General features: G+C 39.9%; 1 protein-coding gene across 2 annotated transcripts; it reads right to left on the reverse strand.

Annotated features, from left to right (window-relative positions):
* Positions 1-7,305: 7,305 nt before the first annotated feature.
* On the reverse strand, positions 7,306-15,699 carry LOC102798867 (ephrin-B2a-like). 2 transcript variants are annotated; one of them, XM_006780327.3, is made up of 5 exons: positions 15,338-15,699; positions 14,370-14,653; positions 13,094-13,186; positions 8,552-8,668; positions 7,306-7,658 (listed from the first exon to the last, which is right to left on the reverse strand). In XM_006780327.3, exons 1-5 carry the CDS (start codon positions 15,697-15,699, stop codon positions 7,306-7,308), a joined length of 1,209 nt encoding a protein of 402 aa, XP_006780390.2. The 2 variants fall into 2 exon arrangements, with proteins under 2 accessions (XP_006780390.2, XP_087700622.1); XM_087844496.1 differs by having other exon boundaries at positions 7,306-7,644; positions 8,514-8,668; positions 15,338-15,609.
* Positions 15,700-16,218: the final 519 nt, after the last annotated feature.

The raw sequence follows: 16,218 nt of genomic DNA on the forward strand, positions 1-16,218 counted from the left end.
GGGACTTATTAGAGCAGCACGAGGTCAGCGAAAACATGAATGAGCAGCACAACCTGCGGCCCGCGTTCGCTGCGACACGGGAGCGCCTGCGCATCGAGCACTGTTGTTCACCCCTCCCCCACCTTCTTTAACATGGCGCCTCGAAGTGCGCCAATCTTAGCATAAACGACTCGAAAAACAAGCACGCAAAAGGCAAATGTCGTAGCACACATTAGAAGAGGTAGCAGTGTGTTGCTTTTTTCCACGTGGAGAAAGCCACGGCTCGCGATTTCGGACGTCCTAGAAAACAAGGCTATCGTCCGTGTTAGGAGCCGAGGCTAGCAGCAGGCAGCAGCCGTTTGAGCAGGTAGCTTAGCTGCTGCGAGCTGGTGTTAGCTTCCCGAAAACATGGGGGGGCAAAACCACGCTACGCTGTTGTAACTTCCCCCACACCAAGAGCTACCGTAACGGTGCAGGTGCATTCGTGGGGGTCCCAGTAAAACTAGTTTGCTTTTAATTGGCTTGTTTTTCTCCTAAAGTCAGTTTCGAAAGCTAATAAAACTGAAATTGAGTTTAAGGACGCTGGCTAGCCATTAGCTAACAACAAATGAGCACACGCTCAAGTAAAAGAAATTGCACCTATGGCACATCTGCCCCTCTGAATTCCGCAGTTTTACCCCCACATTTTTCTCAATAAACCCGCCCTGATAGTGTTATGTTTAGAGCTTAACCCTTACACAACTCTTACATTAGTGCGGCTAGGCTAGCCAAGCTAAAACGCGCGGCCTAGAACTGCCCCATGTGCTGCTGCTTTGTTCTGGGGGGCACTTTAACTCACACACCACTGCACTCGAGAGCGAGCAGCCAATTGTCCAGATTTAAAAACTAACTTTTCACACGTTGAATCAGTGTGTCGACATAAACTCATCGTTTATTAACAGGAGACCTGGCATTTTTCCCCAACTAGTTGCTAAAACGCAGCGGGGAGAGCTCCGTACAGCTTTTCAAATCTCCCTCATTCCCTCAATGGTGGAGCCGAGGATGCCATGCGCCTCACGTTACACTGTTTTCATGGCCAATATTTTCATTTACGCGTTAATGTTTGGATCTCGCCGCCACCACGATAACAAAAGACGCGTAAAAATAAGCGTAATGCGCACAGCTTAGAGTTTCATTCACCAAAACCGAGATTTAAAAAATAACCCTAAATCCGACTTCCTTGCCGATAAACATGCGCTCGGTAGACACTCACCAGCCGAAATCCACCATCTTCGCTCACTTGCTTGGGCTGCCGTGTAGTCTCTCACCGACAAAAGAGACGAATAAATACACAACTATCCCGCAAACTTTTCAAACGGCGGACACAACGAGATGTGAAGTGAAATCCGAGCCGATTGCGGGTCAATTTATAGCCCAGTTACACTGCTTAAAAATGATAGCGAGCTTAGGAAAGTGGCGCGAAGACGACCCGTTGGTAACCATGTGGGTGAATGAAGGGCGTCTCCCACTGAACGTAAATATCTAGCTACAACCCCCAACTCCCCTATTAGCATACATAAACTACGGTACTTCCGACCCATATCTCCAACCAAACAGCCTCCACCTCTCCAGAGGAAGAAGAGGGAAACAGTCGGCGATCACAGCGGCTTTCAGCACCTATTTATTGAAAATTAAATGCACGCATAGCGGAAAAACAGCTTCTCTGTGGACGGTCGAGTTTCACATTTATAACCAAAACACCTATAATCTTCCACCCTGGACTCATTTGAGCAAAGATAACGGAGCTGGATAGCAAAAGTAATTCGTGTTGATTTAATTTAGTCACGTGCAAAAAACAGCAGAAAAACAAAACTAATTAACCTGTTGCTGATTCACAACTCATTAAGATTAGCCTGCAGGTTATTATTTTTTACATACACCGACTTTCAGCCACATGTGTAACAAAAAATTATTCTATCACTACCACTAATACATACATTTTTTTTACTATTTTCCGAAGAATATCTTAAATATGTTTACAAAGCTTACAGATTTGCTGATAATTAATTAACTTGGCAAGTTATAATTCTTTATATATTTTCAGTAATTTGGCCAGTATCCAATGTAAACTAACAACACAAAAATATATAAACAAAGTCATCATAAAAGCTAAAAGTTATTTTTCACTCTTACAATAGGAAGAAATATTTATTTATTTATTGTTTTTTATGTAAGTAATTTATTTATGTAGTTAAAAATGTTTAAATAAAAGAACATAAATCATTATTGAAATAATCAGAAAAGGCTTGTACATTTATTTAAGTTGGGTTTGAAAAGGAAAAAAAATGTTTTTATGTGTTGGAAATTGTAAACACAGTTTTTACAAGTAAAATAAGCTTTTGATGCAGTTATTAGTTAATCAGACTGCAAGTTAGACATAAGATGAAAGCTGTGGGAAGTTTGCTTATCTAACTAAGACAGTGTGGCTGTTTGACAGCTGACTCTGTGACTGTCACAGCAGGAGATGCACAGGTGTAAAGCATGAATGAAGTTAAGCACTTTTGCATTTGAATGGAGCACAGCCTTTGTTAGTGTTATCAGCAGCACCTGAGCTTCTCAAGAATAAATATCTGCTGTGGAAAAAACAAAAAGACCCACTGATGTTTGTGTTCCTTTTCTATTCTATTATAGTTCAAAGCAAAATTTTCGCTACTTTAAAAAAAAATGAAGTTGCAAAGATTCATAAAATTTTATTGCTCATAGAGAGCTCGGAATATGTTGCACCCAGGCCTCGCTTTCTTCTCAGATTTCAAAGATAATTAAGAGACTTTACAGCCAAAGGCACCAAACCACATCAGGGAAGTCTGGTGCTACATAAAAAAAATAAATACAGAAATAAAAAATAATAATGATTCATGGCCTTTACTCGGCATGTTTTCTGCAGGCAGTTTAAAGCTTTCTAAGGACTTTAACAGCTGTTTCGTTTAAATTTGTGAATTTATAGAATTGCTCAAACGCTTTCTGTATAGCCTGTGCACCAGAGAAATTTATGTGAAGTGGATGAGCTTCCAAAACCTCATGTTTTGTTATTTTAATTGATTAAATTTGTACATGCATGAAACTAAATCTTAAATATAATTGTACCTTTTATTTGATGGTGGTAATTTTCTTTTGACTCGAGAGGAATGTGTTTTTATTTTCAACTGAAACTCTAAAGCTACTACTGCAGAAAAAGCTGTTTTTTAACTCCACATAAGCTATTTTTCATTAAAATATATATATAAAACAAAGTGCAAACTATCTTGTCACCTTTCAAATTTCAATAATTTATTAGCAGTAGGTAAGCTAATCCATCGCTGTGTTTACTGGTATATTTACTGAAACAGTAAACCTTTTCACACCTTCTTCTACCACTGCAGCTTTAACATTCAAATGAGGCTTTTGTTCATAAAGTAAACATCCAAATGCAGTTAAATAAATGACAAAGAACTCCTTATACAAAGAAGCTCAATCAACATAGAAACAAGTGACAAAGCCAGTCAGCTTTGAAAACTTTCAAATTTGACACTCCTTTTGGCTCATTAGCCTCACTGAGACTAAAGAAAATTATAAAGTTTGAAGCAAATTAAAATGATTTTCACCTTTCAGAGCAAAGTGCTAAAGATTTATCGCAGCTCATTGTCACTTTGTTTCTTACTATTCTTTTCTTTTTAAGTGCTTGAAGGCACATGTGCTTGTGTTTGAAGGGTGTATATTCTGCTGCTGCAGCATGGGCTTTTTTTTTCAGCTTATCTTCAAAAAAACCTTTTGAACTGCACACATGCATGTGAGCGCAGTACAGTATAAAAGCTGGCCAGCAGAGGGAACTAGCAAATTAAAAACTGTACCATAATGACATGATTTGCTGCTTAACTGTAAGAGGAAACTGTAACCACTTCCTATCCCTGGAGTTTCTCTTCATTTTGCATCCCAAAGTAAACGAATGAATTCATGCCCACCAGATTATTACAACTTGAAAATTCCAGCTATTCACTGTGAAGCTCGAGCCTTTGAGCTGTACTGGAGAAGAAACAATGGAAGTTGTGCATGTTTAGTCCAGTTTTTCTGGCAGTGTGTTTGTGTATTACATTAGAGCTTTAATTCTCTCTGTAAACTGGAAACATTTGAAACCAGAATAGCTGCTCCTCTCCACCTCTCTGAGCACATGGTGGGACACACTGTGGGAGTGCGATCGCTCAGTCATGACCCCCAACCCCCCACACAAAGCCAGTTCCTCTGCATATGGAAGTGAGGCGGGGGGTGGGTGGACACAAGGAGGTTGTAGACCTCACATCGTCCCATGGGGTCAGATAAAAGCTTACGACTCTCCTTAAACGACCCACCCCCACCACCACCCCTGCTCCTAGCTCAGCACTCTTTGCACAAATAATAGTTAAAGATTTATTAAGGCATCAGCACACTCTTCATATCACACATCATCATTTTTTGATAGAGACATAGGAAAAGTGCTTTAAGCATTAAGGAATGGGGCTGTGTTGGTGTAATATAAATTCTTAGAGGAGACCTCACGATAGAAAGGACAACTTACAGCACCACGCTGCCACCACTTGTCCTACTAAAGCCTGTATCGAGATCCAAACATCCCCTCTGATGCATGGACACTTTAAGGCCTCTTCTTTCCAAAATGGCCTACCAGAGCCAAAGCCCCGCCCACAACAGGGGCCATAAGCACAGGGGCCTCTGTTTTTTGTTCTTCCCATAGAAGCCTGACCACCATTGTCTCGGCGTGACCCTGAGGTCAGCTGAACTCACCTCGCCCAACCACGGCCCATTCAGCTGTGGAGCTTCACACAGGACAAAAACATCTCTAAAAAGCGAGCATCGCTTCATGCGAGGAGGGGGTGGCGGTGAAGGGACACATGGACAGACGACGGCCACGCTCTGCAGTGTGTCAGATTCACAATCTGAGCCGTATTATTTCTGTTTTTAAGTCTCCGGATCAGGTAGTTCAAGCCGAGGTATGAATCAAATGCGATCCAGTGCAGCGTGGCTTATAACGTTATAGTCCGGCAGATAATCAGGATGATATCCCCATCAAGTACGAGTGGTTTAGACCACGCTGAGTCTATTAAAGAAGTCAATTATAGAAAGTTATAATGAAGTTATATTTGACACGTTTTCTATTAAGTCATCCTCTGATAGTTTAAATACACATCTTGCCGGAGGGGAAGTTAAATTTTGCTGCAGGAAAAGAATGAGGCCGTCCACGCCTGTCATCTGCAGGCCTTCATTAAAGTGTGTGTATCGAGCCAAATATAAGTGGTGCAGTAAGGTTTCTTTTGACAAAATACTCTATATTTTATCAAAAAACCCACATTATATGAAAAGCATGATATGTATTTATTTATTTTTGTTTGTTTGTTTTTTTACTAAAGAGAACAGCAGATGGTGAATGGATCAAGATATTGATACTCACGCTGGTATTGGTATTAGATTGATACTCGTGGATTAAGATCGATGCTTTAATTCTGTCCTCTAAGTTCAGCATGTAGCCTGGCACATTTAGATTCCACGTCTTAAAAAAAAACATTTCAAAATATATGAAAGGCTGAAAGATGTGATGGCACACAGCTCTCCCTGCATAAGCCGCATCAGTATCAGAAATGCCAGCCCTGTATTGACTTGGTATCAGATTGATACCAAAATCTGCAGTACTGCACAGCGCTGATAGAGAACCTGTTTAATTTTAGCTCGAGCCTCTAGCATGGCATCGTGCTTTCAGAGACAACGGTGTCCCCGGTGGAGGAGAAGCTCATGGAAGTTGGCAGGTTGAAAATGTGCAGCATGATGTGGCTGAAGGAGCATGAAACATGTTCACAAATCGATGCTTCGCACGGCGCCACGGGAGAGACGAGAGTCACAATTGAATGTTGAGTGGGTTTTTTTTAAATAAATACGTTTTCTTTTTGTTACAGATCATTTCGTAGCTCGGGGATATTATGCAAAACTGCCAACCTGTTATTAACTCTGAGGGAAAACTGGTAGAGAGTAAGTGCTAGGTGCTTGTTTTCCCATTTGGCTTTAACATTTAGGCTCTTTTTATTTTTTCTTTTGAGCCCTACTCATACCATTAAAGTTTCTAATTGTTAACTCTACAGCCATCTCTTCAGTTTCCAGTACATCTAACTCTAGTTTCTATGATGTAATTTTTGTCTATTCAACCTTAAAACATGTTGTTGTTTTTTTTTAAATGATGGTGTTTACCCCAGAGTGAAACTCAGTTTCCCAGGAGCACCATTAGAGGTTTAATGATGAGAAAAGCTCAGACCTAATTTCATTCATCCAGCACCTCCCCCTGAAAGCCACTCAGAGAGCAGCTTAAGGTTAAACTTAACTTTACCAAGGCAACTGTTTGCATCAAAGCATGATGTAGGGCAAAGCCAGCTGTCTGCTAATCTAAGGGTGGCTCGATCAGCTTGCATGTCCATCAGCGTGAGTGTGTCTGATAAATAAAGAGCTGTAAGTGTTGAATTGGGTGAATTTAGTTTAGTGTAAAAGCACTGAGGGATCAATAAGAGTAGAAAAGCTCTGTTAAGGCGATGGAGTCTATAAAAGTACTTGAAGTATAACTGAGTGGTTATATTTAACAGATCGGAGTGCTGTTGTATTCACTGTGTAATATCAGTATCTAACCACATACATCCCCCTTTTGTTCATTTACAACACTTCCACTTTGGGAAACTGAAGACACTTTATTTTACGGTGTCCTAAAAGTAAGTTAAACACCTTTTCCCTTTAAACTGATGTTCACACGTGATTGAATCCTTAAGTAGAAACAGATCACAAAGACTGGGCGAGGAGTCCCTTGAAACACTTTCATTTTAATAAAATCCACAAAATCATGACTTTCATTTCGGTTCAAACAAAGTCAACACATTTCGGCTGTAAAAAACCTCAAAGTGCTCATGAATTTAATGCTCTGCAGTGCAGTTTTTAAGCTTTTTTCCCCTCTTTTACTTAAACCAATTCATCAATAAATTAATATTAAATACACATTTACTGTACATCTAAAGCTGCCACGTGTTGGTGGCAGTAATAAAGAATTTCTTATAAATACATCCCTCCCCCATTTCCAAGCATATCTGACAAAAACAAACTGGATACAACTACCAATGATATGTTAAGACACCAGTCTGCTGTCTGATTGTCTTGTCACTTCACTGAGGAGCTCTTGCTCTTTATCTGTATTTTTTTTTTGGACCGCGCACAGCTCTCAGGTTGTCCTCAGTAGCTGAGATTCATGATTACCCTCATATCAGCAGAGAAGTGTCATCAGAGCAGCAAGCATTAGACTTTGTAGTAGATGTTGGTGGGACTCTGGGGCATTATCTCCTGAACTATGTACACAGGGGGCCCGTAGTCACTGCTCACGCGCTCAAAGTGACGGCAGATCATGCTGTCGGAAGCCCGCAGAGGAAAGACGACGTCGCTGCGGTCCGAGCCGTTGTTGTCGCTGCTGATGCTGTCCCGTTTCGGCACACCCAAAGTGTTGAGGGACACGGAGGCGGACTGCTGCCCATCTGGGACGCAGCGACGGTGACGGTGCCTCCACAACACGGCCAACAGAACTGTGATGACCACGAGCAGGACCACACAGCCAGAGACAACCCACGTGAAGAGTCCTGTCTCCGAGCCCACATCTGTCAGAAGATAGAAAAAGAAAATTTAAGGGGCAAGAGACGCAAAGGTTTAAAAACAACTTCACTCACTTAATGCCCCGGCACGGCCTGATCAGTACATGTTAGCGTGAAAAAGCTCAGCTGAAGCTGGACACAAGAGAATATGCTTCATCTTAAGTGTCACCCTGTTAGAAAACACAGGCCCTTTTTTTGGCACATGACAGACTCATGTTAACGTGAGGTTTGAGTGCAAACTGGAGGACTCAGTGAAATGTCATTTTGATGAACAGTTTGCAGCATTGTTTTATTCTTCTGTCCGTCTGCGGAGTCACACGATGATCACGAAGTGGGTCAGAGCAGAATAAAAAGGCTGCTCAGACAATTTCAAATCCAGTCTACTAAGGATTGATGAGTTTGGTTTCTACCAATCGTTGTTAGCGACAACAAATTACACAAATAAACTCAAATATTTCAATCAAGAGCCAATGTGTAGTTTAAATGTTGCCTTCATTTTGCTTTTTTATGAGCTAAAAGGACTATAATCACTTTCTAATGTTGTTTTATTGTTAATTATTTACTATTGAAAGCATAAAAATGTATTTAATAAACTGCAATTTGTTCAGCAGTGTTGCTGAAGCTGCCCTACAGAAGAGTTTTGTCCCATGAGGACTGAAGCGAACACAAGAGTCCTGGGGTAGAAATTGCAAACAGACTTAATGGTTAATTAAAAATCTGTGAACATTATTGGGGGTTTTTTTGATATGTGTGGGAATCTCAACATTAATGCACAAAAGGAAGGTAACTGAAAGGGCAGGTAAAGGTAAGGCTTGCACAGTCTGCTCCTGTGTGCTAGAAATGCCCATGATACTGCTGTACACGATTCCCCAGGCTATATTTTTGGTTTGTCTTCATACCAGCTTTACTTTTTATATCCTCTTCTTTCGTGGAGGCGTCCTTGGCCTTGGACTTTGGTCGTGTAGGTGGGAATCTGGTGGGGGACTCCTGAAGTGTTGAAGGTGGATCTGAAGAGTCTGGAATAAAAACCACACAGGCTGATATAAGCTGCAAACCTCACACCTTCCAAGTTACTGTAATGAGATTTATTGGTTCATTCAGAATCTAAATAAAGAGCTAATTTCTTTCTGTTTATTTATTGATTTCGGATCAACAGTCATTCAGATAAAAATGAATCACAAGACAAAGAGCGAAACTTGTTTTTTTCTCAACGCAGCCAGACCACAGAAAGCTGGGTTTTGTGTCACAGCTGCGATTTTCTTTTTTTTTCTTGACAGGAAAAGCATCACTAACATGTTCTCCTTTTTTCCCCACCCACTCACACATAACATATACATATGAGTGACAAATTAAAGGAAGAAAAACAGCATAAAATGTCTTACTAAGATGTTGCCTGAAAAACTTTAATGCTCTGACTTTTCTGTGAAACTCTGCTGGAGGGCTGGAGGATGTTTCAAAAAGTCTTTTTTTGGAGGATAAAGGTGCTGAGGGAGACCCAAACCACAGTAGCAACGCTACAGAGCCTCTAGATCAATACACTGTAAGGGTTGGTGGTACAGGTTTGCCCTTAATTTATCAGATGGAGCCATTTAAAAAAAATTCCCTCTGGTTTTTCCAGGGGGACTTTTCTGGAAAAAGACCAGCTGTTTCACAGTTCGGATTTTTCTCTGTGGTTTATTAGAAATGTGATCAAGTCTGAGAATATAGAATTAAATGAGAACAATTAAGTAATCAAAAGAAACCCCGTCTTGTTTTAAATTGGTTATATTTACCTTTATGATACTCTCTGTCAGTGAGAAGTAACTAAATCCATTCAATCAAGTACTTAAGTACACTTTTGAGAAGTTTCAGCCACTTATGTATTGGGGCCGCCATCCTTACAAGTTAGTATTAGGATGTTGGCTCCACGCTCTTCCACTTATCTAAGTCAGGGTCGCTGGAGCCAATCCCAGCTGTTAAGAGTTGCGAGAGGCAACAAGAGTCAGCGGATCTGAACCGACACCTTTCTTTCCTCTAAAAAACAAAGCACTGTTAAAAAGTCCTACTTCTGCTTTAAACTTCAATCAGGGTTCCTCCTGATTTACTCTTCATTACTCAGAGAATTAAAACGCTTCAGTGTCGTCCCAGGAAACCATAACAATGAGATCTTTCTATCTTAGTTTTCTCGTAAACTCCCCATGAATGATCGCCATAGTCACCTGGTTTTGTTTTTAAGCCTACCCAGAACCAACTCTTTGTGAAAGGAAAGGAGATCACGCCATCACGCAGCTCAGTTTGCATTGGTTACATCTTACATCAAATTACACTTTTAGCATTAATTAAATAAACTTCAGAGATGCTGAAGTCATTAATGGACTCGAGATAAAGGGGATCATCTACTAAAGAGGAAGAAAAAAAACAGAAGTGGATATCAGGCTGAGCAATACTTAATAAATCCATTTCATTTCACCATTGGTAGTAATGATAGGCAACCTTGAATGTGGACTGCGTTTGTCAGATTACAAAGCACACATCTTTCTTTGTTTGACCTGAAAATGTCCATAGAGGTTACATATATATCTATATCTATCTATATCTATATCTCTATATATATCTATATATATATCTATATCTATATCTAAATCTATATCTATATATATATATATATATACATAGTAGGGGTGCAACAATACTCGTGTTGATATTGAACCGTTCGATACAGTGCTTTCGGTTCAGTACACATGTGTATCTAACAATACAAAATTTATTTGATCAACTTTTCTTCTGACGATGCTGTCTGTGTTGAGCGCTCAGTGGATCTGCGCTCAACAGTGCAGCCTAGGCTGAGTAGTCGAACGCAGATTCACTGAGCGCAGGGCAAGCTAGTGAGACAGAAGTTAAGCTCTTGTTGCAACATGGCAAATTGAACCTCCCCCACCCTCATTCAGATCTGGCGTTTGGAACTATTTTGGTTTTCATGTGAGGTATGACCCTGAAGGTAAGCGCGTCATGGACTAAAGTAAAGCAGTATGTCGGATGTGCCACGCAATGCTCAATTACATTGGTGGGAACTAGTGCGTTAGCGCAGTTAGCCCATTAACGTGTTGGCCGTCCAGCCCCACGCACGGGGCGATCCGCGGTAGCTCGTTAACGGAGATTTGCCGTGTTGTGGCGTTAACGTCATTTCATCGAGATTAACGCTGACAGCACTAGTGGGAACACAACGAATATGACTGCACATTTACTCCGACATCATCCTAGTGCAAAGACAAGTGGAAGCAGACAAAATCAACAAGCACGCATGCTACAAACTTTACACAAGTCATTTAGACAGCCATTAGCACATGATTCTCCTTATGGGGACCTGATATGTTTAATATGCTGCTGAGAATATAGCCCAGAAGAAGCGTATAGTATAGCTTTTATTTTGGAAAGAGCCATTTCTCTGTAATAAACTTTCTTTTCCAAAGATGAGTGATTTCTCGATCAGATAGATTTTTTTTTATTACTTTGTTGTTTCAGCAACATTAAATTTAAAAACTGTACTTTTGAGTTAAAATATATATTTATAATTTTAATAAATGACAAATTAAAAAGGCATGAACATTTTTTTTGTATCGAAAAAATATCGAACCGTGACACCAAAGTATCGAACCGAACCGTAAATTTTGTGTATCGTTGCACCCCTAATACATAGATATAGATAATAAAAGGCATCGCAGGTATGCTTTCTGGGGTATTTGGCTGCAACACAGGATCGATGCACAGAAGCCATTTTTAAGTGAATTTGTTACTCATCACATTATTCAGGGGTCCGTGTTTAGAGCAAACCTTTCATCATGGTCAATAGTAACAAGGATTTGTTTTCTTCTTAAAATAGTGTGAAAAAGGTTTATAAAGGACTCTTTCTTAATATCTGCATTGCTTTATTAGTAATTTATATTATTAAAAAGGAACTAAAGTCGTCTTTCACCAATAACCTTTCAGGTTTCTCAGCCTTCAAAAATTGTAGTTCTTAATTTAAAATTTGGCAATTTATGGGATAATGTGCAGGCCTTCAAATGAACTGGGTTTAACAACAAACATAAAAGTATGGAAGCTTGTTTCTGCCACTGGGGGAAAAAAACATTTGGAAATAAAACAACATCCATAAAGTCAAACATTTTAGTTCTCATCTCAAAAGTTTAAATCTGTAACTTGAAATTTCAAGGTTTTTCTCAGATGTTTGAGTTGGTACGTTGAAGTTTTTTAAAAGTTTATTTTTTATTAAGTGGCAGAAAGAAGCTTCCATATACCAACATTAAAAAGTGACAGTTTAACATCTAAATACAGGAAAGAAATATTATGATCTTTGCTCAAACATAAAAATAAATACTAAAGTAAAAATGAAATGTTATACCTTAACTGGGACTACATGCATATTTGAGTGTTAGTTGGCTTAGTTTGAACAGCAGTCATTAAAGCTTCACTTCAGTGTCTCATTCATTCATCACTGATGTTCACATTTCCTGCCAGCACATTTACTGTGAACGTAAAAAATATGTCAACACAATTAAACGTTCAATTTAAAAAGCTCAACGTATAACTCAAAATCTGACGCTTGCAACGACTCGTCGTGACTTTTAATATATGTAGAAATTAAAACACGATAACACCTAAAAATTGAACTTATTAATATTTGCTGTCGCTGTAAAAAAAGATGTTTACACCAGTAAACACAGCGGGAGAACAGCCCCATATTTCCAGTTATGATCAGTGGAGAAATGCACGAAATGCTGATTTATTTATTTTTTCATCTCCAACTCAAACTCCTGAATTATTTATGTAGATACCACTTCACATTTCAGAGGTCAAAAAAATAATATTTATTTTTTAGGCCTTTCATTTATTTAGCTTTTAAAGTTTCTGGAAAAACACACAGAAACAGCAGCTGTCATGTTTCTGTGATTATGTGGAGTTAAAGAAGCAAACAAGCACACTATAAACACTAGTTTCTTCATTTACAGGGTATGGCTTGAAAATTGATAAATATTGCGTCGACAGGTAGCGTACACCTGTGTGCCTGTTGTGTTTAAAGAATGATGCATCCTCAAATTAAACCACCAGTTATTGTGATGTTAATATGACAAAAAATAAATAAAATAAATACCACGGCAGTCTCAAATGATCGCATGCATGATAATACCGATGGCTTTAAGCTGCTAGTGCTGGCTTAAATTAAGGATTTGGAATAATTCATGACAGAAATCTCTCTTCAAGAGAATTGATGGATGATCACAGGATTATGTGACCGCTCAGTAATTCAAGCCTGGAGATGATATTATTGCTTTAAATATGTTATAACCTGAAATAAACAGCTGGTTCCATCTGTCAGATAACTACATGTGTATGTATATGTTTGTGTGTGTGTTCATTTCATCCACACATGTGCCGGCACAGACACGTGAAAGCAAAGCTCTTACTCTGGCCGACTCTCAGCACCAGCTTCATGGATTTGGTCCTGCACACCCCTCCATTAGTGTTATCCAGACCCTGCAGGAAGCCCGTGGAGGTGGCTGATAAACACAGGGAGGAGGCAAAAATTAAACACTTTTTTCTTCCCTTCCCCAAGTTTCGTGTAAATAATAAACGATTATCAGGGAATGCATAATTACGCGACGACTCCTTTGCAGACAAGTTGGGTCAGTTGCCAAAAGTTGCATCACTTATGCAACAAAATGCCACACATAGCACAAGCTGTGATGTTATAAACAGCAGATAATCACACATGTGAAAACACCACAGAAGGTACAGAAGATGCGGTGAGGGCTGAACCAAAAAGATACTTAATTTTTTAGTGTATATTCTTTAAAAAAATTTAAATTAAAAAAAAAAAAGCTGTAATGCTCCCAAAATACTTAACCTCCAAAACATCTTGAAGAAAACCTGAACAGAGTGAGAGGATTTGTTGCAGGATGGTTGCATTAGTTGCAGTTAGGTGAAGCCAGCAAACTGGAAATTGAGTGTGATGTTGCTGAATGTACTAACCAGTGAACTGACTAAGCATTGCATCTCAAGATGCAACACGGGAAATGAGACGAATGGAGAATATTTTAGCAGCTATCCTTTTGAATCAATAACCAACACTCGCATGAGACACACACACACACACACACACCAGGAACTCTCACTCACCCCTGTCATTCACACACATACTTGTTAGCAGCATTTAGGTCAGATAACAACATCTCGCAGGCTACAAGCCACGTTGCCATGTAAGCTCCCATCAAATCTGCCTGATGCTGTAAAAGCCTTCTGTGATTTGGGGCATGTAAGCCCTTGGAATCACACTGGCCTGCCAGAGCGAAGTGTGCTGTCAGAGCGTGGCGAGGTGGGTGAGGCTACATGGTCAGACTTGCTCTCTATCTCATGCATCACTTGCCTCTTAAGATGCTGGTTTAACCGACGGCAGTCCAATAACGAGGCCACGTTTTTTTGTGTGTGCGGGTTTTTTTTTTTACTTTGATTCTCACGCAAACTGACAAATTGAGAGGGAGCCAAGGATGATGGCGTCCTCTTTACCCAGAGAGAGAGAAGGAGAGAGGGCAGGGGAAGGAAAAAGGAATCAGCTTCTAGCGTGGATTTAAAGGCGGTTCCACCTGTAGGAACCAGCTGCTTTTTTCCCCATCCTACTGAGTTTAATTAGAACGTGTGCCACACGTTTGACAGCCATGGCTTCAGACACAAAAAAACACTCACAGGTTATGTAATAGTCCTTCCCCTTGAGGAACTCCAGACCCCACAAGTTGGGGCTGAATTCCTGAAACTTGAACGTGAACTTTACATCACGGTTTGGTTTGTCGCAGTTCAACAGAGGCGTGTCAGTCTGGTCAATGGTGCAGCTCTCCAGTTGACTTCGCGAGACCAGGAAGACTCTGTAGAACTCCTCCTTTCCCCCAGAGGAAGCATCTTCCCTGGGGCACACAATGTCCATCTTGTCCCCTATCTGTGGATACAGGATGAGACCCTGACCAGGAGTAAACCTGTGATAAAAGAGAGAAACACAACACTTTTTTAAAAAACAACATAAAAATTCTGTTAAACCAGCAGAGACTGGATCATCTTCACTTTATGCAATTCTCTGCTTGAACTTGATGGATAATAAAGTGGCCACATTTTAACTTCAGTGATATAAATAAGAGCGTTTCAACAAGATCTTGCAGGTTTTCATTTGATCACATCAGACCAGAAATTTGTCTTAAATTGCTTGTTTAGACTGAACAGAACAAACCAAAAACCAAACACAGCAGTCATAAAGGAAAAAATGTTAAGTGATCAATCATGAAGTGGATCAACCGAATATTAGTCTACAGTAATCCCTGGAGCTATTTTTTAAAGCTCCCCAATTCCATCACTTCAGAGGATTTTTTTGTGTTATATGAATATAAGATAATATAAGAATATAATATAAGAAGAGCACATGCAGAAATGTATTGGTTTCATCACCAGCTAATAACATGGCGAAGATAAAAAAAAGTCATTAATTAATACAAATCATTCTGTTTAGTTTCAAATGGCACAGGAGAGGAGCTGGAGCCTGGCGGTGTTCGGTGTTATCAGTTACTTCTCAGTCATTATAAATCACTTCTGGAAAATGTCACTGAGCAGATTTCTGTCAGTCCACAGCAGAAAGTTGTATTGATCGCAAAACTGATTCCTCCACTTACTTGGCATTGGAGCTGCTCCAGTGGATAGACTCCAGAGTGATGGCACGGCATGAGCAAACGATGGCCAGCAGGAACAGGGCACCGCAGCACCATGCGCTGCTCCCCATCCCAGGAAGAAATCGGAGACTGGCTACACGGAGGCTCGGTATCATAAACCGGCTACAATTTGCTGTCCCTGCATGTCTCCGATTGCTCCAGGTGCGCGCAAAGGACACGTTCCCGAATGAAATCCCACCAAGTTGCAAGTTTTCCTCCTGCGGCTGTTTGAAATGTTCCACATTGTGCGTAATTGGCTGGAAAATAATTCGTGTGACGAGATCCGTGTATTGAGGACAGAGAGAGTGTGCAGCGTTTAAAGCCATCAGCTGACCAGTCCGCCCATACGGGCTCGTGCGTAAGAGAAAGCCGGGGCTGGCTGGCACATCGATTGGTGAATTTTTATTTATTTATTTTTTTCACATTAACATACTGTACATTGCGTTACATGCACGAGCCATAAAAAAAGCGCATTTTTAAAAGCGTATTCAACACATTTTGTGGAAATCCAAGTCTGGCTGTTTTCCAGACGATTAAATAATAATAATAAAAAATCCAGAAATTATTGCACTTACTTTTCTCAGAAGCCACAGATCTTTATCTGTTCCTTCTTCTTCTTCTTCTTCTTCTTCTCGAAAGTGGGTTTGGGAAATATTAAGGGTCTAAACCAGCTGTAAAACGGTTTGGAACTAATTTATAAGGACGTCATGTCCTTATAAGCGCGTTTAGTGTGTTAGTTTTTTTTAGAAACACATTCGTGTCTTGTATGATTGACTATTTGTCACTATTTCAGGAGATCTACATTTAATTAAAGCTTTTTTACATTTTATTTTAATATTTTAATT

Source organism: Neolamprologus brichardi, chromosome 1 (assembly GCF_056152115.1).
Source record: "Neolamprologus brichardi isolate AB-2024 chromosome 1, ASM5615211v1, whole genome shotgun sequence".
NCBI classification, from domain to species: Eukaryota; Metazoa; Chordata; class Actinopteri; order Cichliformes; family Cichlidae; genus Neolamprologus; species Neolamprologus brichardi.

Coding starts and splice junctions, on each gene's coding strand:
- LOC102798867 (XM_006780327.3), bottom strand. CDS start 15,699: ATGGCTTTAAACGCTGCACACTCTCTCTGTCCTCAATACACGGATCTC. Junction 13,187..14,369: donor GAAGGACTATTACATAACCT/GTGAGTGTTTTT, acceptor TGTGTTTATCAG/CCACCTCCACGGGCTTCCTG. Junction 8,669..13,093: donor GGTGCTGAGAGTCGGCCAGA/GTAAGAGCTTTG, acceptor TTTTTATTCCAG/ACTCTTCAGATCCACCTTCA.